At 46.1% G+C, this 26292-nt stretch overlaps 1 protein-coding gene and 1 long non-coding RNA gene across 11 annotated transcripts in view; one reads left to right on the top strand and one right to left on the bottom strand.

Annotated features, from left to right (window-relative positions):
* Positions 1–26292, top strand: part of TIAM2 (TIAM Rac1 associated GEF 2) — a 272290-nt gene that overhangs the window by 234977 nt on the left and 11021 nt on the right. For 8 of the 10 annotated variants that reach the window (XR_012433556.1, XM_045390320.3, XM_045390326.3 and 5 more), the window contains 4 exons: positions 20101–20280; positions 23540–23608; positions 24192–24317; positions 25140–25248. Coding sequence is in view for 9 of the 10 variants with exons in the window: in XM_045390320.3 (XP_045246255.2) it covers positions 20101–20280; positions 23540–23608; positions 24192–24317; positions 25140–25248 (484 nt within the window). In the remaining variant the exon portion in view is untranslated. Of the gene's footprint in view, positions 1–20100; positions 20281–21693; positions 21974–23539; positions 23609–24191; positions 24318–25139; positions 25249–26292 lie in introns of those variants that run through there. The other 2 variants (XM_074037308.1, XM_074037309.1) reach the window with 1 other exon arrangement.
* On the bottom strand, positions 9317–10898 carry LOC135970557 (uncharacterized). The gene is made up of 2 exons (XR_010586297.2): positions 10727–10898; positions 9317–10233 (listed from the first exon to the last, which is right to left on the bottom strand). It is a non-coding gene; the product is annotated as an uncharacterized lncRNA (long non-coding RNA).

Below are 26292 nucleotides of genomic sequence, written 5' to 3' on the forward strand. Positions count from 1 at the left end.
GGGAGAAGAAAGCAGGAAGTTTGATTTCTCAGGCCAAACTAACCTCAGTGTAAATACCATTTGCAGGTTCTTGCCTTTTCTTCCTTCCTTCCTTCCTTCCTTCCTTCCTTCCTTCCTTCCTTCCTTCCTTCCTTCCTTCCTTCCTTCCTTCCTTCCTTCCTTCCTTCCTTCCTTCCTTCTTTCCTTCCTTTCTTTTTCTTTCTTTCTTTCTTGTCTTTCTTTCTTTCTGAGTCTCGCTTTGTCACCCAGCCTGGAGTGCAGTGGCGCAGTCTTGGTTCACTGTAGCCTCTGCCTCCTGGGTTCAAGCAATTCTTATTCCACAGCCTCCTCAGTACCTGGGACCACAGGTGCACGCCACCATGCCCAGCTAATTTTTGTATTTTTAGGAGAGACGGAGTTTCACTATGTTAGCCAGGCTGGTCTCAAACTCCTGACCTCAAGTGATCCACACTCTTTGGCCTCCCAAAGTGTTGGGATTACAGGCGTGAGCCACTACACCCGGCCTGTTCTTGCCTATTCTTAGGGGAAGCCACCTCGACATGGGGTACACTTGGAGTAAGAACACATGGGTGGCTGGGCGTGGTGGCTCACACCTGTAGTCCTAGCACTTTGGGAGGTTGAGGCGGGTGGGTCACTTGAGGCCAGGAGCTCGAGACCAGCCTGGCCAACATGGTATAACCCCATCTCTACTAAAAATACAAAAATTAGATAGGCACGGTGGCTCATGCCTGTAATCCCAGCTATTTGGGAGGCTGAGGCACGAAAACTGCTTAAGCCCGGGAGGCAGAGGTTGCAGTGAGCCAAGATTGCACCACTGCACTCCAGCATGGGCGACAGAGCAAGACTCTGTTTAAAAAAAACAACAAAAAAAGCACATGGGGTTTTTGCCCTAAGTCTTACACTGAGGAGCCATTTCCTCATCCTTGGGTAAGTCATCAAACTTCCCTATCTGTGAAACTGAAGGGTCCGTCTGACCAGCTGTCTTGCCCTGATGTGTCTCCCTGTCTGTCTTTCTGCCTGAATGCCTGATCCGAAGCAGCTTTCTGCTGGATGTCCCTTTTTATCCCCATGAATATGCAGAGCTGCTTAGAAGAAGAATCTTAGCAGAACCCTATTAGAATTTGCTTCGGTCATTTATTGCGCTTCACGCATTTCACTGAAGCTAAAACCGCTAAGATTTGTGGAGGCTTCTCAGAATGGTGTGCGAAGGTCAGGATGGTTAGACTCCATATTTCCAGACGCTCTCCACTCTTTTATGCACTTATGTTATTTAGGAACTTATTTCAAGCAGACCATTTGAGAATCTGATGAAAGCTGTGGGTCTCCAGAAAAGTGCTTATGCACGTATGTTAGAAATTGCAGACAAGTCCAGGGAGCTCCTCAGTCTTACAATGTTTTTTCACGGCTTTCCCATTTAGGAATTTGTGAACCGTCAGTTCGTGATCCTTACTTTGAGTAAACACCTGAATAGCCTAGCCTCTGTCTTGACTTAATATTACTGATATTGCAGAATCAGTTATCAAGTACCTACAATATGAAAAGCACTGTGTTTATGTAGACAAGTGGTATTTTGAACTTTGTTTTTATCTTAGTCTAATTGCTTGGGTGAGATTAGTTATTAATGCTTTATTTCTTTAATGTGCTAAGAGATGTTGAGGAATGTTAAATAAATAACAACCCCTAGATGGCAAATAAATTATTAGGTTGAGAGCAGAATAGATTATATTGATGATGGTGGTTAGACATCACCAGATTTTTTTTAACGTTTTTTTTACTCTGCACTTCAATGGATGCAAACCCAGATTGTTGAAAACCAATTGCAACATTAGGTGCCGGGGTGTCTCTGCATTTTGAAAGTTTTATTTTCTATCATTAGTGAACAAAATGGGGTTTTTTTTGGAGTAAGAATTTTAACATTTTGATCCCAAACTAAACTTTTATGGATCTCTTTAGTAAAATAAATAGCTGTCTGATGGACTAGGACGGCTGTTTTACATGCTCAGCTTAAGGGAAGCTCAGGCAGCCGCGGCTCCTGTGTTCCCCCCGGCAAGGGTGTTGCTGGTGAATTTCACCCTTGCCCCTTTTCCTGTCAGCAAATTAGCTAAGCCCTTGTTGCTGTTTGCCCTTTTTCCTTTAGAGAAGTAATAGGCACAATTACTATGTAATTTTGGCTTGCCCCTGTGTGGGTGCCTGGAATCTCATCTGATATTTTAATATTTACCAAGGGGGTGGGCCTAGTGTCGTATCGTTCATTCACTCATTAAATCCCCTTCACCGAGGCCTTCTCGAATGCTCACCATCGTTCAAAGTTCTGAAATTGTCACCCTGATGCCTTCTGTAAATATTGTTGCGTAGAGATTGTAGTCCGGTGAAAGCCTTGTACTGAGTAAATGAAGATGTGTTTGAGTTTCAAGGCATTTTCTATGCCTTTGGTGACTCATGGCAGATTCTCACCTTGTGATAACGTCCCAGCTCCACGGTGATGGCTGCTTTTGCTTTTGGAAAAGTAAGTTGTGAGAAATTGTTCTGAGTCATTTTGCAATTTCCTCTGTAGACTCAGCTAAGAGTAGATGTGTGTGTCACGCTCTGGAGTTGAGGGAGGAGGGGTCATGGAAAAACTCTGTCTGGGAGCACTTCATCCAGGTACACATGATGGTATTTTCACCATCAAACACCAGCTTCTAACTGCTGAAGGCAAAGATGGGATCATTCGTTTTGTAAATTCATCTCCTGCTGTCTTGATAATAACATGAAGAAAAGGGCAAGAAAAACATGGATATGTCATTAGTGTGGGACGAAGGAGGAGAATGGAGGTTTGTTTTAAAGGCACCCCCAATTCTCTTTCCCTCTTTCATCCTTTTGTTGGTTCTTGCCCCTTCCACACCCCGACTGTGTTTATTCAGCTTCCAGTGCATGCTGCCGCCTCTGCTTTTCACCTGCCTTTGCGCTCTCTCATTCTTTGCTGCCACCTGAGTCCTCTGGTGTTTTTAGAAAACACCTGGCAGAGGAGGAGGCTCTGAGATGCGCAGCTGCTTAGAAGGTTCTGACCTGGCATCTGCACAGCCGGGGATTTCATCACCAACTGCTCAGAAACCACAATGCTGCATGCCTGGAGGAGTCCTGCCATCTTCCTACCTTGCACGCCGCTCTCAGCTGGTTTTGGGATTTTCTATTTATTTATTTGTTTGTTTGTTGGTTTGAGATGGGTCTCGCTCTGTCCCCAGGCTGGAGTGCAGTGGTGCAATCTTGGCTCACTGCAACCTCTGCCTCCCAGGTTCAAGCAATTCTCCCACCTCAGCCTCCAGCACAGCTCAGATTACAGGCATGTACCACCACACCCAGCTAATTTTTCTATTTTTGGTAGAGATGGGGGTTTCCCCGTGTTGTCCAGGCTGGTCTCGAACTCCTGACCTCAGTTGATACACCTGCCTCGGCCTCCCAAAGTGCTGGGATTACAGGCATGAGCCACCGCACCCAACTGGGATTTTTAAGAATTTACTCCCTTCTTGGTTCATTCAGGCATAGATAAAGGGCACTCTGAGCGCCCTGGTGACATGCACATCAGGACAGGCAGGCGCTCTGCCTTCCTCTCATTTGAGCACCGAGGTCTTGAATTTGGGTCTTTTACAGGTGAGTTACCAAGATGCAGAAAGGTGGACGATCAAGCAGTAATCCAACGTGAGGCTTACAGATAACTTCTAAGTGTGGTGTGGGGTTTTAAAGAAAGTCTCCATTCACATTCTGTCACCCTCACTCTGTCTCTTCCGTCTTTTTCTTGCTGGAGTGTCCTGGTTCTGCCGTCTTCCCTAGATCTCCAGCTCTTCTTCTCACCACCAGGGATACCTGGCTTTGGTTCCCATGTATTTATTTCTATTTTTAAGAAGTTTGATCAGAACTGTCAAGAAATTGATTGAAAATGATAGTTCTTAGTTTAAATCTTATTCCATTTCTGTTAGAACTCAGTGTAGATTATAGAGTCGTAAAGTCTCAGATAAATACTTATATAAATAAAGATAGGTATTGTTCCTTACGAGATTATCATTATTTCGAGAACCTGTTGATGAGGGTGCCAGACGTGACTATTGCATTACTCAAATCCAGCAAAAAACATTGAACAAAAACTATAATTAAAGGGGCATGCAGGGTATCTGTGTTCACTTTAAGGCAAGTAGTCCTTGACAGTACCCCTGCCTAATTAAGGTTGCCAGGATATTAACATATAATTCGATGTTTTATACACTTATGACTTTCCTCCCAGAAGCTCCAATTTTTTTGAAACCAGATTCCAAGCATTATTTTAAGCCAATATTAGAAGAGAAAGTGTAGGGCTTTCTAAGCATGAAGAGGATGTGATTTCAGACAAAGTCCTAGCTCCTGGACCCTGTCTGCCTGCCCCCATCCCATTCCTCATAAGTGATGAAAGGCATCTTTGATCCATGAAACTGGAAGGAACAGCCATCAGTAGAGGTAAGCGTGACTGCTGAGGGTGTCATAAGATACTAATGTACCAGTGGGGAATGGGATGCAAGGCTGCTCAGCCTCAGTAGCCCCCTTGTCTGTCTGAGCATCTTTGTGGGCTCTGCTTTTAAGTGGAAACAAAAGATTGCAGGTGGTAGGTTGGGTGTGGTGGCTCAGGCCTGTAATCCCAGCACTTTGGGAGGCCGAGGCAGGTGGATCACTTGAGGTCAGGAGCTTGAGACCAGCCTGATCAACATGGAGAAACCCCATCTCTACTAAAAAAAATTAGCTGGGCATGGTGGTGCGTGCCTGTAATCCCAGATACTTGGGAGACTGAGGCAGGAGAATCACTTGAATTCAGGAGGTGGAGGTTGCAGTGAGCAGAGATCATGCCACTGCACTCCAGCCTGAGCAACAAGAGTGAAACTCCATCTCGGGTGTGGGGGCCGGGGGAGGGCAGGGAAGAAAAAAAGATTGCAGATGGTGAAATTTAAATGCTTAAAAAAATCTTTAAGAATTCATAATTTGCCTGCAACAAATTCAGGTGGAGACATAGTCCCCTTCATTCCCCCAAGTCAGAGCCTGTGCCCCTGTGTATCTGTCCCCGTCAGTGAAACTGTGGCTGGGTTTCTTCTGACGAAGAATGATCCAGGGCGAGTCAAGCTGTTTGTTTTGTGCCCCTGTCTCTGTTGCTGAGTTGCTGTCATCTTGAGTTAGCTCTGACTATCCCGTGGCAAAGGCCATCCCAAATAGCACATTTGCAGTATGTGCTCGGAGAGTGGGATACATAAGAAATAGGAGAGTTAACTAGAAGGATTTTCCCTCCTGCTCTACTAAGTTGGAAGGGAAAGTAGATGTTTGTCTCTTAATTTGCTGTTGCAGAAAGTGAAAAGATACTTGGACCAGAAGTGCTGGTGCTTTCCATGCACTCACAGTGGGCTTTGGAAAAATCATTCACTCCCCTGAATCCTTATTTGTTAAGAAAGTGGGATTCCATTTCCACAACTATTTCCTGGCTGTGAGGTGAAATAAAGTCGAGGCACACGGAATGGCTTTGTAAATAAACTGCGAGGGTGCTGAGCCAGGCTGTGGACACTTAGCCCATGGAGAATACAATGTGTTTTAAATACATCACTACTTTAAACCCGTTTTCCCCACAGCCGTATTGAACAGATATTACCACCCCCATTTAGCATAAGAAAACTCAAATCCAGAGATGTCTACTGGCAGACCAGTGTGTCCTAGGCAGTGACTGTACCACGGATCGCACCCAGCCCTGCCAGCTTCTAAAGCACTTCTTCCCATGACACCACACTGCCTAGTAAGGAGAACATGGCACTGCGTGTAGAAGAAAGGGAAGAAAACTGTGTTTAAATAGCAGACTCATGGTGTATGGGTGTATTCACTCTTGAATTGATTTAAAGGTAGAACGACTGTATTTGTGAACTTGCAAGGTATGATGTTAGAAATCTGGACACGACTTTTTGGTTCTTTAGCTTAATTTACAAAGTTGGTTACCCCCCGTCGACAAGAGGAATCTGTGAGGATGTGGAGACCCCAGACTTATGTTCCAAAAGCAGGTAGACTGTGACAGCTGGAGAGACCCAGCAGAGGACGCAGCCTCGTCAGCAGTCTAGAAGCGCATCTAAGATGCCCGAGGACTGTCAGCAATGAACTGGAATAGGTGCAACCGAATTATTTTCTGAGCATCTTAGAACTATTATCAGAGCAGAGTGCTTGGTCTGTACCTGGGAGGCAGGTGCTGCTCTATTTTTTGTTTTGTTTTCTAGATTAAGGCAGGCGGGAACATACATGGATTACAACTAGAAAGAAAATCAATTTCTAGGGAGCCAGAGAAAGGGAGGGAGGGCTTAGTTAAGGGACAGTCTGGGCTCAGGTAGTTGGGCAGAGCTGTCCTAAGCAAAGCTGGGTGGACACAGCCTGAACTGTTAAGGCTAAGAGTGTGGGATCTCCCCCTTCCAGTGTTCAACTGAATTTTGTCCTCAGTCCTCTGTAGGATAGACTCTACCTGCCCAGGAAATTGGTGGCTAACGAAGATTTGTCAGAGCTCTAGTCTGTCAATAATTTAGTTATAGTTGCTGTTATTGACACATTTTGTCTTCAAATAAAGTGATAATCTTTTTGGCGCTTTAGTGTCCAATCATGAATATATAAAAAGAAAAAAGTCTCAACTCAATACAGTCTCAGAGTATGTAACAATAAAGACCTTTCCTGGCTGGGCATGATGGCTCATGTCTGTTATCCCAAAACGTGGGGGAGGCTGAAGCAGGAGGATCACGTGAGCCCAGGAGTTTGAGATTACTGTGAACTATGATCACACCACTGCTTGCCAGGGCAACAGAGCAAAAACCTGTCTCTAAAAAATAAAATAAAATAAAGACCTTTCTTGCAAAAACTGCTCAAGAATGTATTATCATTTGCCAAGAATTAAGTCAGAGACATAACCCTGGAATAGAAATGTTGTGTTTGATAAAATTGGGGTAATCATGGAAACCAGCTAGAATGAAAATGTTAAAACACCACAGAAGAGAGAGAGATTGTAAATATGAAAGTTTAAACTAATTTATGTGATTATCAGAATACAAGTTAGGCTATGAGAAGATTGAAGGGACAGAATGAAAAGAGAGCTGTGAACTGGGATAAATACTTCTGGACGAGAAAGTGTAGATGGAGGGTAATATTAAAAGATAAGAAAAGTCATAGTTGAGCACATGTTTTCCCCCAAAATCAAGCTGAAAGATATTGGTTTAGAGGCTTCTTGAATTAGATAAGTGTACTTAGAATGAATGTAACATGATATAAGGTTATCACAAAGAATTTAAGTATGTCTTAATGCCCCAAATCACGACACAGGAAAAGCAAAAAGAATTATCCCGTTTATCAAAAAGCAACACAAAATACAGTAAAAGTTGTTGAGAAATTAGGCATTGTTTTTCTGAGCCCTAGATCTGAGCTGGGTAAGCAGGCAGATGTGTTGTTGTTGTTGTTGTTTTGACATAGTTGAAAGGATACGACATAAAAGTTTTTATATCTTGTGTGAATTAAAGTATCATTGTAGTCTCTAGACAAATAACAACATATAAAAGTCATTTAAAAAATTTATACTTTATATACTGAAAAGTTTCAGAATGATTTTTATAAATTATTTTGAGTTTTAATTCAAAAGAAGAATCTTTTTTGATCTGGGTTCATCTCTCTATAACAGGAGTTGGCAAACTTTTCCTGTAAAGGGCCAGATAGTCAATATTTTAGGCCATCAAAACTAGCCAACTCTGCATTATAACATGAAAGCAGCCATAGCCAATATGGAGATGAGTGTGCATGGCAGAGTTTTAATAAAACTTTATTTACAGGAGCAGACAGCAGGAATGACTGTAGCAGAATTCTAATAAAACTTTATTTCCAGTAACAAGTGGCAGGCTGGATTTGGCCCGCAGGCTTTAGTTTGCTGACCCCTTCTCTGATGATCCACCTTGACTCACCTGTTTGTTTCAGAATGGGGTCATTAGAGTTTTTTATACTATAAGTGTCATAGTTTTATATCTAGAAGTCAAGAAAAAGTTCTGGTCCATGTGCCTCTTTCTTGGTGCACAGGTTAATCAGAAGCAAAGCCGTTATCTTTCTTTCCGGGTGAAAAATGGGTTAGAGAAAAATGCAGTTCCTGGCACAGGAGGCATCCATTAGACAGATTAGCCTTAAGGGTAACATTGAAACTCCCAGAATTTTATGTGAAAGAGGTGGCTGGTTGTGTAGAAATGCTGCACTGGCCCTTGAAACTTCCTTGGCAGAGAGAACATCTTATTCATTCCTGAATTCCGACCAAACTCCTGTTAAATAAGGAAACCGAGCAGAAGGCAGGCAGCGAGGACACACAAGCCCGACGCTCCTCCTGTTCCCACTGCTCTGCCACCAGCTGCTCAGTTGCTTCCTCCTGGGGAGCAGGGGCCCTGCCTGTGACTCTGGTCTGGGAAGCCCCACAGCAGTGACCATGGCGCTTCCTCTCTCCAGCATGCAGCTCTGACCTGCCTTCCTGGGGCATGCCCCCTAGGCACCGAGGATTTGCCACTTGGGACATGCACATGCCCTCTGCCTTCTCAGGGAAGTAACTCCACATTTCCTCCAGACAGCAGTGGCCACCCACCTCCTCCCTCTCTGAACATGACTGGAGCTGCTCATTCCAGCCCTGGCCTTCTGCACGCCTCCCCTCTGTGTTACTCTTCCCCATAGTCCTCTCCACTTTATTGAGATACTGAGTTTTGTTGTCACTGTGCCTGTCGTCTCTTTCTGCCTTTTATCCCCATACCCAGAACAGAGCCTGGCAGACAGGAGGTGCCCAGTAACAAACTGCCGATGGATGAATTTGACTGCTCTTGCCCTTCCTTTGGGGCACTCGGAAAATTTATTCTTCCATACTTGTAAAAATAGAAGAACTTGAGACATTGAACGCCCTGTGCAAATTATAACTTTCATTGAGCCCTGGCCTTTGTGGAATCCTTGTACTATGCTAAGTATTTTTACATATTTTATCTCACTGAATGCTCTCGACCACCCTGTAAATGTGATCCCTGCTTTTACAGGCAAGTAAACTGAGTCAGGGAGCAGTTAGCCATGATCACACCACTGGTCATGGCCATGGCCAAGGTTTTAACTCCAGAGCCTGTGTGCCTAAGTCTCCTGTCTTGAAAAAAGTAATTGTTGAAGGAAAGCTTAATCCCAAGCACACTCTAAGGCCCTTGGTGTGAGTTTTACGCTTGCAGTTGGATCATGAAAGGGGGCAGAGCCCAGGTGTATTAGTTCATTTTCATACCACTATGAAGAAATACCTGAGACTGGGTAATTTAGAAAGAAAAAAAGTTTAATAAACTCACAGTTCCACATGGCTGGGGAGGCCTCACAATCATGGGAGAAGGTGAAGGAGGAGCAAAGTCACATCTTACATGGCGATAGGCAAGAGAGCGTGTGCAGGGGAATTGCCCTTTATAAAACCATCAGATCTTGTGAGACTTATTCACTATTACCAGTACAGCATGGGAGAAATCCACCGCCGTGATTCAATTACCTCCCACCAGGTCCCTCCCATGACACATGGGGATTATTACAATTCAAGGTGAGATTTGGGTGGGGACACAGAACCAAACTATATCACCAGGTGACACCTGTAGCACCGAGAGTGCAAATCCACCACATAGCCCATCATGCTGTCACCTGTAAGCTATGTGTCCAGTAGGTGGCAGGGGCTACTTAACTCACCTCCAGGTAGGTCTCCTCCACCCACCCCTGCTCTCCCCTGAGCTCGTCTCCTTCATAGAAAGTTCACCACCTCATGCCCCTCTTGTCTTTGCGGTGTCCATAGTTCCTAAATCGCACCTGCCAGACCCTGCCTGTCTCTCCTGCCTTGGGCCACAGTTACACTAGCCTTCAGTTCCTGACACACTCTGTGCTTCCCCCAGCCCCAAGCTGTGCCTAGTTGAGCTGACTTTAACTCTGGCTCCAGTGTTAGCCGTTCCTGTCCTTGCTCCAACCAGAGTAGCTCTCTGTTGTGTTTCCGTAGGACCCCACACTTCAGGCACTGGTCACCGGTGAATGACTTGCTCAAAGCTTGTCTTCCCAGCCAGACTCAAGGAGTGATGGTGCCATTCTTGTTCATTAGTGTCTTTATGGAAGCAGAATGTCTTATCAGGCCTTTTCTGCCTCAAGTCATTTTTTTTTAAGTGGTAGGAAAAGATTCCATTAAAAATTGTAAAAATTCAACTGCTATAAAAAAATGAGAAAGCTCAGATAAGCCAAAAGATTAAAATAAAAGGCAGTGTTAACCACTGCATTTATTATACATGTAGTTCAATTTTATAAAAATCTATGCCTGCATATTTATATATAGTAAATATACATAAAAATTACTTTAAAATGGCAGACCTACCTTTTTTTTTTTTTTGAGATAGAGTCTCACTCTGTCACCTAGGCTGGAGTACAGTGGCACGATCTTGGCTCACTGCAACCTCTGCCTCCCGGGTTCAAACAATCCTCCCAACTCAGCCTCCTTAGTAGCTAGGATTACAGGCGTATGCCACCAAGCCTGGCTTTTTTTTTTTTTTTTTTTTTTTTGTATTTTTAGTAGAGATGGGGTTTCACCATGTTGGCCAAGCTGGTCTCAAACTCGTGACATCAAGTGATCTGCCCACCTTGGCCTCCCAGAGTGCTGGAATTATAGGCGTGAGCCACGGCACCCGGCCCTACTTTCTTCCCTTACCAGTAAATCACGTCCTTCTCTTCTGGTCAGCAGATATTGGTCTCTGGCATCACTGGCAGCTGCTGCATATAGCTCCTATTCATACCGCAATTTCTTTAGGTGACTGTTTCCTTTCAGTTTATGTTCTCATTCTGCCCAGGAAATAGAACCTTTGGAAATGGAACCGTCTAGTCTAGAAGACAAATAATATGGGGCTCTTTGGAGCAGCATTTCTTCATCCTTTTTGTACCATTTTGATAAATGTAAAACTTCCATGCCATTTCCCTGGAATTTTCAGTGTATCACTATCAAATGAATGGTTTGTCTCTCAACTGTAAACGTCACTAGGATCTTGAACTTGTTTTTTTAACTCCCACCATACCTGCCAAGGGACTGACATGCTGCCCTTTTCCTCCTCAGCTCCACCAAGCATTCCAGTCCAGGAGAAACTGGATGTGGGGTTGCCCTCTATTGGCCTGTGGGCCCTGCCAGCTTCCCGCCACGAACTTAACAGAGTTCAGCCCTACAATCCTGACCTGGCTGCAGTGGGGTGGCCCAGGGTAGCTGCAGCTGGATGTGCAGGCCACGGGCCCCTTGTTCCCATGTGCCGTCCAGGTGTGCAGGATCCATCTCCACTCAAGAGCATCGTCTGTGTTGGGCACGGTGGGTCGCGCCTGTAATCCCAGCACTTTGGGAGGACGTGGCACGTGGATCACCTGGGGTCAGGAGTTTGAGATCAGCCTGACCAACATGATGAAACAGAAATCCTGTCTCTACTGAAAATACAAAAATTAGCCAGACTTGGTGGCATGCACCTGTAATCCCAGCTACATGGGAGGTTGAGGCAGGAGAATGGCGTGAACCCAGGAGGCAGCAGAGGTTGCACTGAGCCAAGATCGCGCCACTGCACTCCAGCCTGGGCAACAGAGCGAAACTCCGTCTCCAAAAACAAACAAACAAACAAACAAACAAACAAAAAACTGGGAAGTCATTCAGCCCTCTGTGGTCCTACTAGATTCCATCCCTGCCAGTGATATTTGAGGATAATATTAGATCTTTCTGTAAGTTAGACAGTGACTTTCACGAAGTTCAGAGTGAGTTGAGAAAAAGTCTTTTGTGCAATTTTCAGTCTTTTTTTTTTTTTTTTCTCTTTTCCTAAAGGGAACTTTTCTGACTTAATGAATTTGTTCCAGTGTGACAGCTGACAGTGCCGTTGCGCTCTGACATTATTTCGTAGTGCAGCCTCCTCATGCCTTCCAGACAATGAACTGGGAATGTTGTAAGTGCTCAGTGTATGAGAACACAAACCATATAAACCACACCCTTCCTGGGGCTTGACTTTCCTTAAGGATAATTGACTGTTTGTCTCAGGCCTAAATGTATTTTGTATTTTTTCTAGCTTTCTATTTAGGTGCAGGAGAAGCAGCAGAACCCTAGTTCTTCTGACTGATGTCCTGGGGAAACTCTGAGGACATTAGACTTGGATTCAGTCCAGGCTGATGGCTCAGCACAGAGTGGGTCAGGATTCAGTCCAGGCCTATGGCTCAACACAGAGTGGGTCAGCATGTAGAGGGAGAGGAGGCCATGAGGGGCAGCCAGGGATCTGCCAAAAGATCATACTGCAAAGTGCTGGGACCGGCTCACCGAACAGCGTGGCAGCCTCTTTCCTTGTAGCTTTCTGTGTTGGTTATGTCTGTTTCGGATTCCCCCCAAAGTTAACATGCTTTTCCTCTAAACCAGGAGTTGAAATATAGTACACACTGCAAATGCTGTCCTTCATCCTTGTTTCTGTATGCAACATTACCCCAAATTAGGCAGCACTTTTAAACCTTTTTTCTTAGACTGAAAGTGTTTTCTGAGCTCAAGCAATATAAACAAGTGCCATTGACAAGAGTTTGCAGTACCCAGAATCCCTAAATGAGGCCACAGCTGCACCCTGAGCCAGGAAAGGCAGGCGCCCGTAGCTCAGCTTCTGATGCAGTGGACTCCTGCCACGTATTTCATGCAGTAGCTACGAAATTTCAGGCATCGTCTTGAAATAGTTCTGGGTAATGTGATGTACCTATCCCATAGTAGTTTTTTTTAGATTCCAAAACTCACAGGAAAGTTGAAAGGCCTCAGGCTGTGATGTCTCTAAGTAAGACAAAAGAGAATATCAAAGTTGTTGTGATCAAGGGAACAGATTTCACAAACTCTCATCAAGAGGAGGCCGTCATGGCATTTTTCTAATGAAAAGTATTGCGCTGAGCCCAGATTAGAAGGTTCATCTGAGTGACTCAGAGCTTGGTTTGACAAAGACTCTGTCCCTGCATCCCTTCAAAGAGGGTCTAGGCGAGCTGCTTGATCGTCCTACGCCGTTTTCTTGCCACTCCTAAGAAATGGGTTTATGGGCTCCTTGAAAATAGACAAGAAGATGTCCTTATCCATAACATTAAAACAAAAATAACTGCTTAGACGTTTGCCTGAATCCAGAGCTCTTGAGTGGGCCGCTCCTTGTCTATAAATAAGATAAAATCATTTTCAAGCAAGGATCAACCATTAACCTTAGTATAACCTTAAAAACCTGAAACAAAGGCCCGGTGTGGTGGCTCATGCCTATAATCCCAGCAGTTTGATGGGAGGACCGCTTAAACTCAGGAGTTTGAGGCCAGCCTGGGCAACATAGTGAGACCCCCCCTTCTCTACTAAAAATCAAAAGAATTAGCTGGGTGTGGTGGCATACACCTGGAGTTCCAGCTACTTGGGAGGCTGAGGTGGGAGGGTCGCTTAATTTCAGGAGTTTGAGGCTGCAGTGAGCTATGATTATACCACTGCACTCCAGCCTGGGTGGCACAGTGAGAGTCTGTCTCAAAAAAACAAAACAAAAACAATTTGAGAGAAAATTTTTTTGGCGGTGGGGGTGGAGTTCAATATCATTGCTTTTCCAGATAGCATAGTTTTTGGAAAAAATGTTTTCATTTAATTTTTTTATGACTTCATAAAGAAAATATTGGTTTCATGCTCTTTTATGAAAGCTGAGGCCCGTGATGAACCCAAGTTTGTAGCATTGATTGCTATGAACTGGAAAACACCAGTCGGAGGCCCCCACTTCAAGTGCCCGTGTTTTTTATTCTGCATATACACATGCCGTTATATACACATATACACATGCCACTGAATCCTCACACACTCCCAGTCCTAACTTGTGATCATCTGTTTTTTGCTTTTATTTATTTACTTTTAGACACAGGGCCTCGCTCTGTCACTCAGTGGTGTCCTCATAACTCACTGTAACCTTGAACTCCTGCCTCAGCATCCTGAGTGGCTGGGACCACAGGCGTGTGCCACCACAGCCAGCTAATCTTTTATCTTTTGTAAAGATGGGTTTCTCTATGTGTTGTCCAGGATGGTCTTGACCTGGGCTCAAGCGATCCTCCTGCCTTAGCCTTCTGAGTAGCTGGGACCATAGGTGTGTGCCACCATGGCCAGCTAATTTTTTTAATCTTTTGTAGCAATGGGTTTCCCTTATGGTTTTCAGGCTGGTCTTGAACTCCTAGGCTCAAGTGAGCCACTGCCTCATTCTCCTAAAGTGTTGGGATTATAGGCATGAGCCACGGTGCCAGGCCAGTCTTTTGCTTTTAAAGCAGCATTCCTGGCTTGGGGGTGGAATAGGCTCAATAGATGTCCCAGTTGTCTGCATATGAGCTGTGTTTGCCTCTCTAAGCACAGGTGGTCTCCAGAGGCAGGTGGCTGCATCCCTAGAACACCTGGGGCCAGGAGAGCCCTGACCGCATGGGAGGCAGAGGCAGCAGGAGGCGTGAGGAACTAGATTGCTTTGCCTGTGCTCTGCTAAATACCTGGGAGTGGCAGGGGCTGTGTGGACAGCTAGAGAGGGGAACAGAGCTAGAGACGGAGCAGAGCTAAAGAGGGACTGGAGGTAGAGAGAGGAGCAGAGCTAGAAAGGGGAATGGGCCCCCTGTGCCATTTAAGGTGTGGCTGAAGCCTCCTCGCCTGTCAGCTGGAAAGCCCTGGAGAGTCATGGTAAAACTGCAATGCTGGCATGTTCTATGAGAAACCTCCTGCCTGTGCCTGGTGCACAGCAACTACTCAGCAAACACGAGTTTCCTTTTCTTGACCCAAGAGGCAATTTTAGTGGTAACTTGATGGAATAGGCATTCTTGCTGCCTCTTCATCAGGAAGGACACTGAAGACTTAGAATCGAGACTTGCCCAGGAGCGTATGGAAGGCTAGGGGCTGAGACTGGACTGCAGCCCGGGCCTTTTGAGTCTCATCTGTGCTTTTCAGGCCTGTCACCACATATGCATGTGAAGACATCCTAGCCCAGATAATCACTATTCCTATAAAGTGCTGATCAGGTCCACCCAGAATGTCCCTCTAATGTTCATAAACATCACGAACGATGGATGAACCGAAATGTAACCACCCCAGTGACTCCTTCAGATACAATCTGAAAAGTCACGTTTATGATTACTCTTCTCCTTCTGGGGGCCCTGCCTCCTTTTGGTCCCAAGTAATCCTCACCACCTCCCTTAGACGACAGCTAAAATGTTAAATGTGTAAAAGGTGGCTTTCTAGCACTTGAGCACTTAATCGTCGTACTTTAAGAAGTAGATTTGCTATGAAAAATCTCAGCTAACATTCACTTTTTGGAAGTTAATCTCACCAGAAAAGTTCATAAAATGAGTTCTGGTTTTCTAAAATGGCAAGATACTTTATTTGTAAGATCTCGTTACTTTAACACTGCATTGTTAGGTGTGATTTTTGACATCCCAGTAAAGCAAAGCCATAATCTCACCAGATGCCATTAAACTTATGATGCATTTTATCAGCTCTTATACAGTATATTCAAGCTTAATATAGATTCTATAGCCCTGGGAACTGTTAGTTTTCAGGACTGCAGAATTATATTGTCTGAGCTGCTGCTGCAAATCCCAGTATAGAGATTTCAAATCAGTGAGTCTTGGAGTCTGAGTATTATCATGAACATTTTAGCTCAGTTCATAGGAGGCCACACCCAGAACACCAGAGTCATGGCTGTGATTCCATCTATTTCCTCTAGCCTGTGAGCTCAGTCCACATACCTCAGTGGGGACCCTGGGACAGGTGATCCCACTGGAGCCAGCACCACTCCCAGAAATCGAAGCAGAATGCAAGCTGTATGAAGAGTAGACTAGCAGTTCTCATGCAGGCCACACATTAGCAACATGTGGGGGAGTTTTTTAAGCAACACCCATGACAGCCAGACGCGGTGACTCACGCCTGTAATCCCAGCACTTTGGGAGGCTGAGGTGGGTGGATCACTTGAGGTCAGGAGATTAAGACAAGCCTGGCCAACATGGAAAAACCCCATCTCTATTAAAAATACAAAAATTAGCCAGGCGTGGTGGTGGGCACCTGCAATCCCAGCTACTTGGGAGGCTGAGGCAGGAGAATTGCTTTAACCCAGGAGGCAGAGGTTGCAGTGAGCTGAGATCGTGCCACTACACTCCAGCCTGGGCGTCAGAGCAAGACTCTGTCTCAAAAAAATAAAATAAATAAAAGAGCAAGTTGCATCTTATGTGGATGGCAGCAGGCAAAGAGAGAGCTTGTGCAGAGAAACTCCTGGTTTTAAAATCATCCGATCTTGTAAGACCTATTCACTAATACAAGAACATCATGGGAAAGATCCACCCCTGTGATTCAGTCATCTTCCACTGGGCCCCTCCCACAATACAGGAGAATTATGGGAGCTACAAGATGAGATTTGAGTGGGGACACAGAGCCAAACCATATCATTCTGCCCTGGCCCCTCCCAAATCTCATATCTTCACATTTGAAAACCAATCATACCTTCCTAACAGTCCCCCAAAGTCTCAATTCATTTCAGCGTTAACCCCAAAGTCTACAGTCTAAAATCTCTTCCCAGAGAAGGCAAGTCCCTTCCACCTATGAGCCTGTAAAATCAAAAGCAAGTCAGTTACTTCCTAGATGCAATGGGGGTACAGGCATTGGGTAAATACGGCCATTCCAAATGGGAGAAATTGGCCAAAACAAAGGGGCTACAGGTCCCATGCAATTCTGAAATCCAGTGGGACAGTGAAATCTTAAAGCTCCAAAATGATCTCCTTTGACTCCATGTCTCACATCCAGGTCACGCAGGTGCAAGAGATGGGTTCCCATGGTCTTGGGTAGCTCTGTCCCTGGGGCTTTACGGGATACATCCTCCCTCCTGGCTGCCTTCACAGGCTGGTGTTGAGTGTCTACAGCTTTGCCAGGCACAGGGTACAAGATGTCAGTGGATCTGGGCTCTGGAGGATGGTGGCCCTCTTCTCACAGCTCCACTAGGCAGTGCCCCAGTAGGGACTCTGTGTGGGGCTCCAACCCCATATTTCCCTTCTGCACTGCCCTAGCGGAGGTTCTCCATGGGAGCCCTGCCCCTGCAGCAAACTTCTACCTGGACATCCAGGCATTTCCATACCTTCTCTGAAATCTAAGCAGAGGTTCCGAAACCCTGATTCTTGACTTACGTGCACTGGCAGGCTCAATACCACATGGAAGCTGTCAAGGCTTGAGACTTGCACCCTCTGAAGCCATGGCCCAAGCTCTGTGTTGGCTCCTTTCAGCCATGGTTGAATTGGCTGGGACTTAGGGCACCAAGTCCCTAGGCTGCACACAGCATGGGGACCCTGGGCTTGGCCCAGGAAACCACTTTTTCCTCCTAGGCCTGCAGGCCTGTGATGGGAAGGGCTGCCAAGACCTCTGACATGCCCTGGAGACATTTTTGTGATTGTTTTGGGGATTAACATTCAGTTCCTCTTTACTTACGCAAATTTCTGCAGCCAGCTTAGATTTCTCCTCAGAAAATGGAATTTTCTTTTCTATTGCATTGTTAGGCTACAAATTTTCCAAAGGTTTATGCTCTGCCTCCTCTATAAGGCTGAATGCCTTTACCAGCACTCAAGTCACATCTTGAATTCTTTGCTGCTTAGAAATTTCTTCTGCCAGATACCTTAAATCATCTCTCAAGTTCAAAGTTCCACAACTCTCTAGGGCAGGGGCAAAATGCTGCCAATCTGTTGGCTAAAACATAACAAGAGTCACCTTTGCTTCAGTTCCCAACAAGTTCCTCATCTCCATCTGAGACCACCTCAGCCTGGACCTTATAATTCATATCACTACCAGCGTTTTTGTCAACGCCATTCAACAAGTCTCTAGGAAGTTCCAAACTTTTCCACATTTTCCTGTCTTCTTCTGAGCCCTCCAAACTGTTCCAGCCTCTGCGTGTTACCCAGCTCCGAAGTTGCCTCCACATTTTCAGTTATCTTTTCAGTATAGCCCACTCAAAAGAGAAGCGATTCTATTGAAGGAGCTCAGCCATCTGGGAGTTCCCACGGCAGACATCTGTTAGCGTCTCACCCTTACCTGCCCCTTGAGGTAGGCCTGGAACATTACTGGGCTCCTTTTCCCACTGCACCTTTGGCACATTCTCTGGTTTTCCCTTGGAGCACGCTCCCTCCAGGACATGTTACAACCCTTTCACCGAAGCCTTCCTGGACAACCGATTCCAAAATGCTGCCTCTATTCATTTAATGTGCATTATAACTCTTCATTTGTTCCACACGAGTCTGTGTTGATTCCAGATTGCCTTAGGCTATGCTTTGGGATTTCCATCCTTGATGAGTCTTACCTCTTTGTGTAGGAACTTTCTTCTACTTTTTTGGAGACAGAGCAGGCCCTCAGTTGATGCCCACTGAATTGAACTGAAAGACCAGCCAGAGATCAATGTTGAGTTTTAATGTGGATTGTATATTTCCATCATATGACAACTGTGTTGGCGGGGGTTGGGGCATAGAACAGAGAGGGCAGTTGAGAGTGGCCTGTTTTGTCTTTGGGGTGCTTCAGTTTGTCAAGAGACAGATTGTATAAAAAGCATGCATCAGGCTACCTGGGTTGACCAACATGCTTGTGTAAGCTGTGTTCTGCAATATCCAAGCAAAGAAAATGAATTACGTAAGTATTAAGAGATGCTGCTGAGAAGTTCAGCATCTTACCTAAGACAGAGATGGATAGAGGTCAGGCATGAAGGCATTTCAGCTGAGAAAAGGAGAGTTTTTTAGTTGACAGTCAAAAAGTTGCTGGCTCTTGATGGATGCCAGTCATTTGTGTTGGGAGTCAGCTGCGTTGTTCAGTAAGAATTTCAGTGCAGCAGAGGCGGGCTGAGTACTTCCTGTGCTGACCAGTGAGCTGGCTGCTGGCGGAGATGTGAAAGGAAGAAGCCACCCTGCCCTCACCGGGCTTCCAGATGGGGAGGTGGTGAGGTGGGGTGGAGATGTGTGGGCGGAATGGAAAGAATGAGAAGTAAAAGGACACTTTGTAATCTGACCTGCTCTGGCAACTGTGGAAGCGTTTCAGGGTAGACACCTGTGAGGCTTTCCAGCCAAAGGCAGGTGGATGCAGATAGGCTGTCCTTGAGAAGGCAGCAGCGCACGGTGCTTCTGTCTGAATTGGAGCTTGCATCAAAGGCCAGCGGTCCCCCCAGATAGTCATGTTCCTTTTTGTCTCTTCATCTATGTGATTCCTTTTCCATGACTGGGAGCGAGTATTTCCTCTGAGCCCACATTCCCTAGGCCTGGTCCTGGCTCCCTGCTAAGACCAGCTTAGCTCCCTCCTCGCGGAGGTTTCCCCTGGGGCTGGTTGAACCCTGGCCGCTCATCCTCGCCAGGCCTTATGTGTCCTCTGCTCCCTGCCTGTGCGCTCTGCAGGGCTCTGTACCCTTTTAGGGTGAGGGTGTTACCATCTTCATCTGCTTCTACTCCATTACTAGCATGTGCACCAGCTCAAGACTTTTTTACTCATAATTCTACTTGCCACAAAACTGTGGAGCTGAGCGGTTAGACTGGAGGGCAGAACTCCAGGCCCACTGTGGCCAGGTCATCCTGAAATTGCTCTTGGGCTGCGTCTTTCCTGAGTCTCTCCGGGCTGTTCTGTGTGGGAGATGGAAAACTGGATTAGGCCAACCATTGAGGGGACCGGGTGGGCCTGTTGAGGCCTTCTGCTCTTGTTGCTCCCTAGAAAGCCATAACTTCTTGATTTCAGAGCTACCTCACCTCGACTGCAGAGGGTGAGCCCTAGGCAATGACTCTGCAGTTTCAGGTCCAAAGACACACCTAACAGCTGATGTGACAATGGAGAGCCTTGTGTGTAAACACCGAACAGGAGTGTGGGTGCACATCTTCCTTACTCAGATCCGAAATGATAGCCAGAGGGGTCTGAGGTGAATGAAACCCTTTGCCCTACACAGAGGCCCCTCTGAGATTCCTGCTGAGCACAGACAGAGACACTTGGTGCCCTTGGGGGCAGCGGATACTAACAGGGAGGGCCCCGTGCATTATTTTCCACCTCTTGTCCTCTCTCAGAGTGCTGAGCAGATCACTGCACTGTGCAGGAGTTTTAACGACACTCAGGCCAACGGCATGGAAGGACCGCGGGAGAGTCAGGATCCTCCTCCGAGGCCTCTGGCCCGCCACCTCTCTGATGCAGACCGCCTCCGCAAAGTCATCCAGGAGCTTGTGGACACAGAGAAGTCCTACGTGAAGGTAAGGGAAGCGCTGGGCATTCGTGCATTCGCGCCTCTTTGCTGATGGTGAGTGGTAAGCTGGCAGAGGTCCCCAGATTGCTTCTGCCCGGGACACCGGCCACTCCCCAGGGGGATGCCTGCTCCTTGAATCAGTGAATTGCTCAAAAAAGGGAGGGGAGGAGTGAGAGGGTGGAAGAGCTGAGGAGACTTAGAAAAAAATCAGATCCTCGGCTTATTTTGTTACCAAGGTAGCTTTCACTATGGAAACAGATGTTCTGGTTTGTCATTTGCAATCTGTGGGAAGGGAGTCTGTACCGGTTTAGTAAAAGGGGAGAGAGATCATTTTAGGTGATGAGGAACTTGAGAACAATCTGTACATACGTGACGGCTGACCCAGGACCACAGTCCCGGTGGTGGCCCGGGCCAGCCCTCCCTGGTGGTTGTCATCGTGTAGAACTGGGGCGCATGCACTGGGGACTGGTCAGCACGTGGGAATATCCTTGCACCATGTATGAAGGGGCAGTTGCCGAGTATCTTGAGTACCCGAAGAATTCATTTATTCATCTCATAAGCCCCAAGTCCGTGGTTTGAGAAAGATTTTTTGAAGAATACAGGAGCCTGGGGAGCAGCGTTCTTTTGCTTTAAGTGTTTCCTGGAGCTTTGGGACCATTGGAAGCTCGCTTCATTTGTCAGTTACTGGAGCAGTGCGGCGCGGTGCAGTGGGCTGAGGGTCCAGCCCTGGCTTTGCCTCCGTCTTGCTGCCTGGTGGACAGCCCCCTTCAACTCCCTTATTTGAAGTTGAGACACTCGGTCCCCCTTCTCTAAATGCCTTCCAATTCTGAGGTGCTGAGTCATTGAATTAAGGCTTGGCACACACATGCGGCTATTACCTTCTTTCTCTGCAAGACAGATCTGAGCTTCCCCTTTCGTTGATGTCAGTGTTTTACCTGGACTTTACCTAAGGCCTTATTCACATGTAGCTTCCCAAAGCCCCTTCTTTTGGTCTCAAAGGGGAGAAAGAAAAGTTAGAGAGATGACAATTTAGTTTCATTTTCCGTTGTGTCTTGTCCTGCATCCAGGGTGTGGAGATGAAGTGAACAGCCGGGCTGTTCAGACTCAAGTTCTGAATAATCCCGTCTCCTTTTTCCGTGTCGCTGTGTGGAGCTGTAGATATTTTGGAAGCTTCAGAGCCCTTCTGACATCTTGAGAATAGTCATGGAGCTCTCACCCCCAGAGTCAAGGGCAGAGCTGAGAGAAGAATCGATGTCCCTTTTTGTTAATAGTGTTGTTAGAGTTTCCTGTTAGGCCACGCTGCACTGGGAGGGTCATTTCAGTGACAGGCTGGAGGAAAACTCAGATGGTGTCATGGGTGAAGTAGACAAGGACCGACTCTCCCTTCTCTCTGCAAGAAACCTGCACTTTGTTTTCTCAGGGCTCCTCGGGTCACAGCCCTTTGCCCCCGCAGCTCTGCGCGGACCTGACCTTGCGGCCCAGTAAGTCCTCCCGGGCAGTACCAGCCTGTGAGGAATGACTGCCAGGCCCCAGCACCCTCGGGCAAAGTAACCCGCACTTGGCACCTGTTGTGATTCACACACACACTACCGTCTCTTAATTTCCTTTTTGTTGCTGACGCTTAACACAGAATCTTGTCATTTTTTAACCTGGATCCCTGCATGCTCCTTGAAATTGCTGGCATCTCTGTGTTCCCCGAGGTATGATTCTGTAACTTCTGTCATCTCCCTTCTCTGAGCGGTCCGGCGTGGAATATGGTGAGGGAAGGTCAGGGAGGTTTTTATTGTGAAACAGCATCCGTGTCACAGGCCTTGCCTTGCCCTCCGAACTAAGGCCAGAAAGTTCTGCGGGGCGCTTTGGGCTTTATAAAGCTCTAGGTCTTAGATTCCCCTCTTGGGAAGTGAGGGAGTTATTATAGCTGACTTTGCAGTCAACTGCCTCTAGTATTTTAGGACTCACAATTCTTCAGAATAAAGGAGAAATCTTTTCTATCACTAAACTATATCCTGGCCTTGGCTTCAAATTTTTATTATTATTATTTTGGAGATGGAGTCTCGCTCTGTCACCCAGGCTGGAGTGCAGTGGCATGATCTTGGCTCACTGCAGCCTCCATCTCCTGAGTTCAGGTGATTCTCCTGCCTCAGCCTGAGTAGCTGGGACTACAGGCATGGGCCACCACATCCAGCCTTTTTTTTTTTTTTTTTTTTTTTTTTTCAGTAGAAACGGTTTCACCAAGTTGGCTAGGCTGGTCTCAAACTCCTGACCTCAGGTGATCCACCTGCCTCTGCCTCCCAAAATGCTGGGATATACGCATGACCATGCCCAGCTTTGGCTTCAAATTATTAAACAAAATCTTTCGCTCATGGGTTTTGTAACTGCAGTCTACTCCCACTATAATGTCGTGCTGGAGCCTCATTTACAAGAGACCCAAATATGGCTGAGAGTTTAGCCATTAGAGCTGCAGCTCTGTAGGAATTTTTTATTGACTTTGAATATGTGAGTTTGAGATTCTGCAAATCAGTCAGCCCCAAAGTTGAAGGGCTCCCCAGATCTTGACCCTCCCAGCTCCACGCTGGACCTCACTCTGCTCCCTGAGGCAGAGGAAGCCAGGAGCTGGTTTGCATCTGACACTAGTGCCACACAGACCTCCTTCCTCTGCAGGGAAGTGAGTGCCCCTGCTGCAGTGGCCCAAAGAGAGGCAGAGGCAATGATTGAGCTATAAAGGTATGGAATCCAGCTGTTGCCTATATTGTGATATTAACCTCTTTGAATTAGGTGAGCAATAATCACTACTTTTAGGGTCAGGAATTTCAACAAAGGCTAGGTGTGGTGGCTCACGCCTGAAATCCTAGCACTTTGGGAGGCTGAGGCATGAGGATCACCTGAGGTCAGGAGTCAAGACCAGCCTGACCAACACGGTGAAACCCAGCCCCTACTAAAGATACAAAAATTAGCTGAGTATGGCGGAGTGTACCTGTAGTCCCAGCTACTTGGGAGGCTGAGGCAGGAGAATCTCTTGAACCCAGGAGGCAGAGGTTGCAGTGAGCTGAGATCGCGCTGCTGCACTCCAGCCTGGGTGACAGAGTAAGACTCCATCTCAAACAAACAAACAAACAAACAAACAAAAAAAACAAAATTTCAACAAGGCATAAACTTCATTATCCTGATGGGAGCCTTGGGAGCTGCTGCCAGTTTGCTGCTACCCAAATCTTGTGGGTATTTTGGAGACTAAAGCATCGAAGACACTTTCTTGTGTTTTCTTTCAGGATCTGAGCTGCCTCTTTGAGTTATACTTGGAGCCACTTCAGAATGAGACCTTTCTTACTCAAGATGAGGTAAATAAAATCCCCTTCCTTCTGTCCAGTGATCCACGGGTTAGTCTCTGTTTGCCTTTTAGCAGAACTCCTATGAGATGATCTCTATTGATCCTGAAAGAACATCCCAAGACTTAAGGGTCTTCTGAGAGTCCCAGGCATAGCCTCCTCCTAAGCCACTGCTGTGGCCTTGGCTGCATGACACAGTGGCAGAGCATTTACAAAGGCAGAGCGATGGTTATGGTCTTTTTGAGGCAGAAGAGAGTGTGATCAGAAATTCCTTTTCAATACATATCTTTGTAATGTTAAACCACATAATTAGTTCTTTTCTAGTGACTTACGTTTTTCTTGATTTGAATTCTGAGAACTTTACATCCACTTAAAAAGTTCCTGTAGAAATAGAGAATTATAGGGGATGGAGCTGTGAAACTTTCTATGTATAAGCCATATCCCATAATGAACGTGCTGTCTTCTTAAAGGATTTACTTTCTGTCTGCTTCTCCGTGAAGAATTTCCTTGTGATTTATTTGTGGGCCTAAGAGTTAGCGTGGTATCCTGAACTTCATGGCTAATCCCCTCGTTTCAAATCCTGATCTTCACATAGATGGAGTCACTTTTTGGAAGTTTGCCAGAGATGCTTGAGTTTCAGAAGGTGTTTCTGGAGACCCTGGAGGATGGGATTTCAGCATCATCTGACTTTAACACCCTAGAAACCCCCTCACAGTTTAGAGTAAGTATCTCAGATTTAGGCTGAAAGTGAAAAGAAATGGCTAGGTGCAAAATTCTCTCATGAGAAAGAATGTCTTGTCCTGTGACTATTGACTGTTTATTGTCCTGTGACTATTTCCTTGCACCGTTTTCCTCTAGCGGGTGGTAAAGGGAGGCTGTATTTTTTTTTTTCCTGGTACACATACTTCTGGTAGTCAGAAGTCCGGCAGCACCTCCCGCCTGGTTGCTAAGCACGCACATGCTCTTTTCTCAGCTGCTGTTAAGGATATCCAGGGTGGTTGCTTCTGAAACTGGAGCTCCTACACCCTGCGCCCAATCCTTCTTCCCTGTGGTCATGTGGATCTGGGATTAACAGACTAGGTTTCTAATTGCTGGGCTCGAGCCCTCTCTTCTCTGAAGCACCAGTGGTCCATAGCATCCGTGTAAGCCACAGTGTGGTAGGAAGCCCCTCCAAGGGGACCTGGAACCATACAGACAGCATCACTCTATCCAAGCAATGCACAGTCAGCTTTATTAATGAACCTCTCAGATGGTTTATATCCCACCTTGTCAGCTGTAGTTTTATAGAACTTTCTTTGTTTCTTGTCCTTGGATTGAACACAGTCAGTAGGCTCTGCTGCTGGAAACTTTGCAGTCAAGCTAGAGACCTGCCAGGGCAGTGCCTGGGCTGTTCCCCGCCTCCTGTGTGGACGGAGCAGGCCTGAACTTCTTTAAGGCATTAGCGCTGTGGAGTCTGACAGAAGCCATGGGGCCGTCAAATGCCACAAGCCGGCATGCATTGATTAAACCATGTCTGATTTGACTTTCCCCTCTGCCCTTCTAGAAATTACTGTTTTCCCTTGGAGGCTCTTTCCTTTATTACGCGGACCACTTTAAACTGTACAGTGGATTCTGTGCTAACCATATCAAAGTACAGAAGGTTCTGGAGCGAGGTAAGTTGCTTATGCCTTTTATGGTTTTTTTGTTTGTTTGTTTTTGCATTTTTAACTGTTAGTAAAGGGTAAATCTGTATTTAACAGGTAGAGAGTAAGTGCAATTTTGATGTATTAAGGTCCATCCTTGACCTTGACAGTGACAAATATTCAAGGGAAAGATTTCTGTTTCTGTCAGTTTATTGGTCGCCGGAAACAAGTGTGCCTGAGAGCAGAGATGTTGCTTTGCCACGTGTCACTTTGCTGTCAGTTACATCTGGATTCTTGCCAAATTCCTTTCTCTAAAAACTTGCAACCCCAGACCCTAGATGGGAGTAGAAAGAAATGCATGCTATGTTTTTTTTTGTTTTTCCTTGTTAACTTTCTTAAGCCTGAGAAGCCACAACAACTTACCACCAAACCACTACCACCAAACTCACAAGAAGTTTGCCAGCTGGAAGTAAAGTCTCTCTGGTGCACCTGGAAAGAGCTCACATTTCCCAAAGGTTGCTCTTCGGTGCTTGTCTCTGCGCGGGCCTGGAGGGCACCTGGAGGTTTATCCTGACACCCTTAGTGCTCATTCATGTCCACGGATGCAGCTCTGCCATTGGATTTTAATCCAGAACATCATGGTATCCGAGAAGAAAAGCCCCACGTTTAAAAAGTGGGGTCTTAGAGTGCTTCAGATGAGCAAGACCCAGCCCAAATCCATCTTCTCCAGCTGCTTTAGACAGTTGTCTGACCTCTGTTGCCATTTCCTTCCACAAACACCGTCTTCTAAATTAATTAATTAATTTAAAAAATGTTCCTAGAGATGGGTCTCACTGTGTTGCCCAGGCTGGTCTCGAACTCCTGTCCTCAAGTGATCCTCCTATCTAGGCCTCCCAAAGTGCTGGAATTACAGGCCCACCACGCCTGGCCCACAAGCACCTTTGTATTGACGGTCTGTAGTACAATGAAAGCATAGCAATGTACTTGTCAATACGTATTGACAATCGATGCAGTACAATGAAAGCATACCAAGGGCTTGCTCAGTTCCTCCTTTGTCATAAAGAAGAGGGGTCC

The sequence above is a fragment of the Macaca fascicularis genome, chromosome 4 (genome assembly GCF_037993035.2).
Source record: "Macaca fascicularis isolate 582-1 chromosome 4, T2T-MFA8v1.1".
NCBI classification, from domain to species: Eukaryota; Metazoa; Chordata; class Mammalia; order Primates; family Cercopithecidae; genus Macaca; species Macaca fascicularis.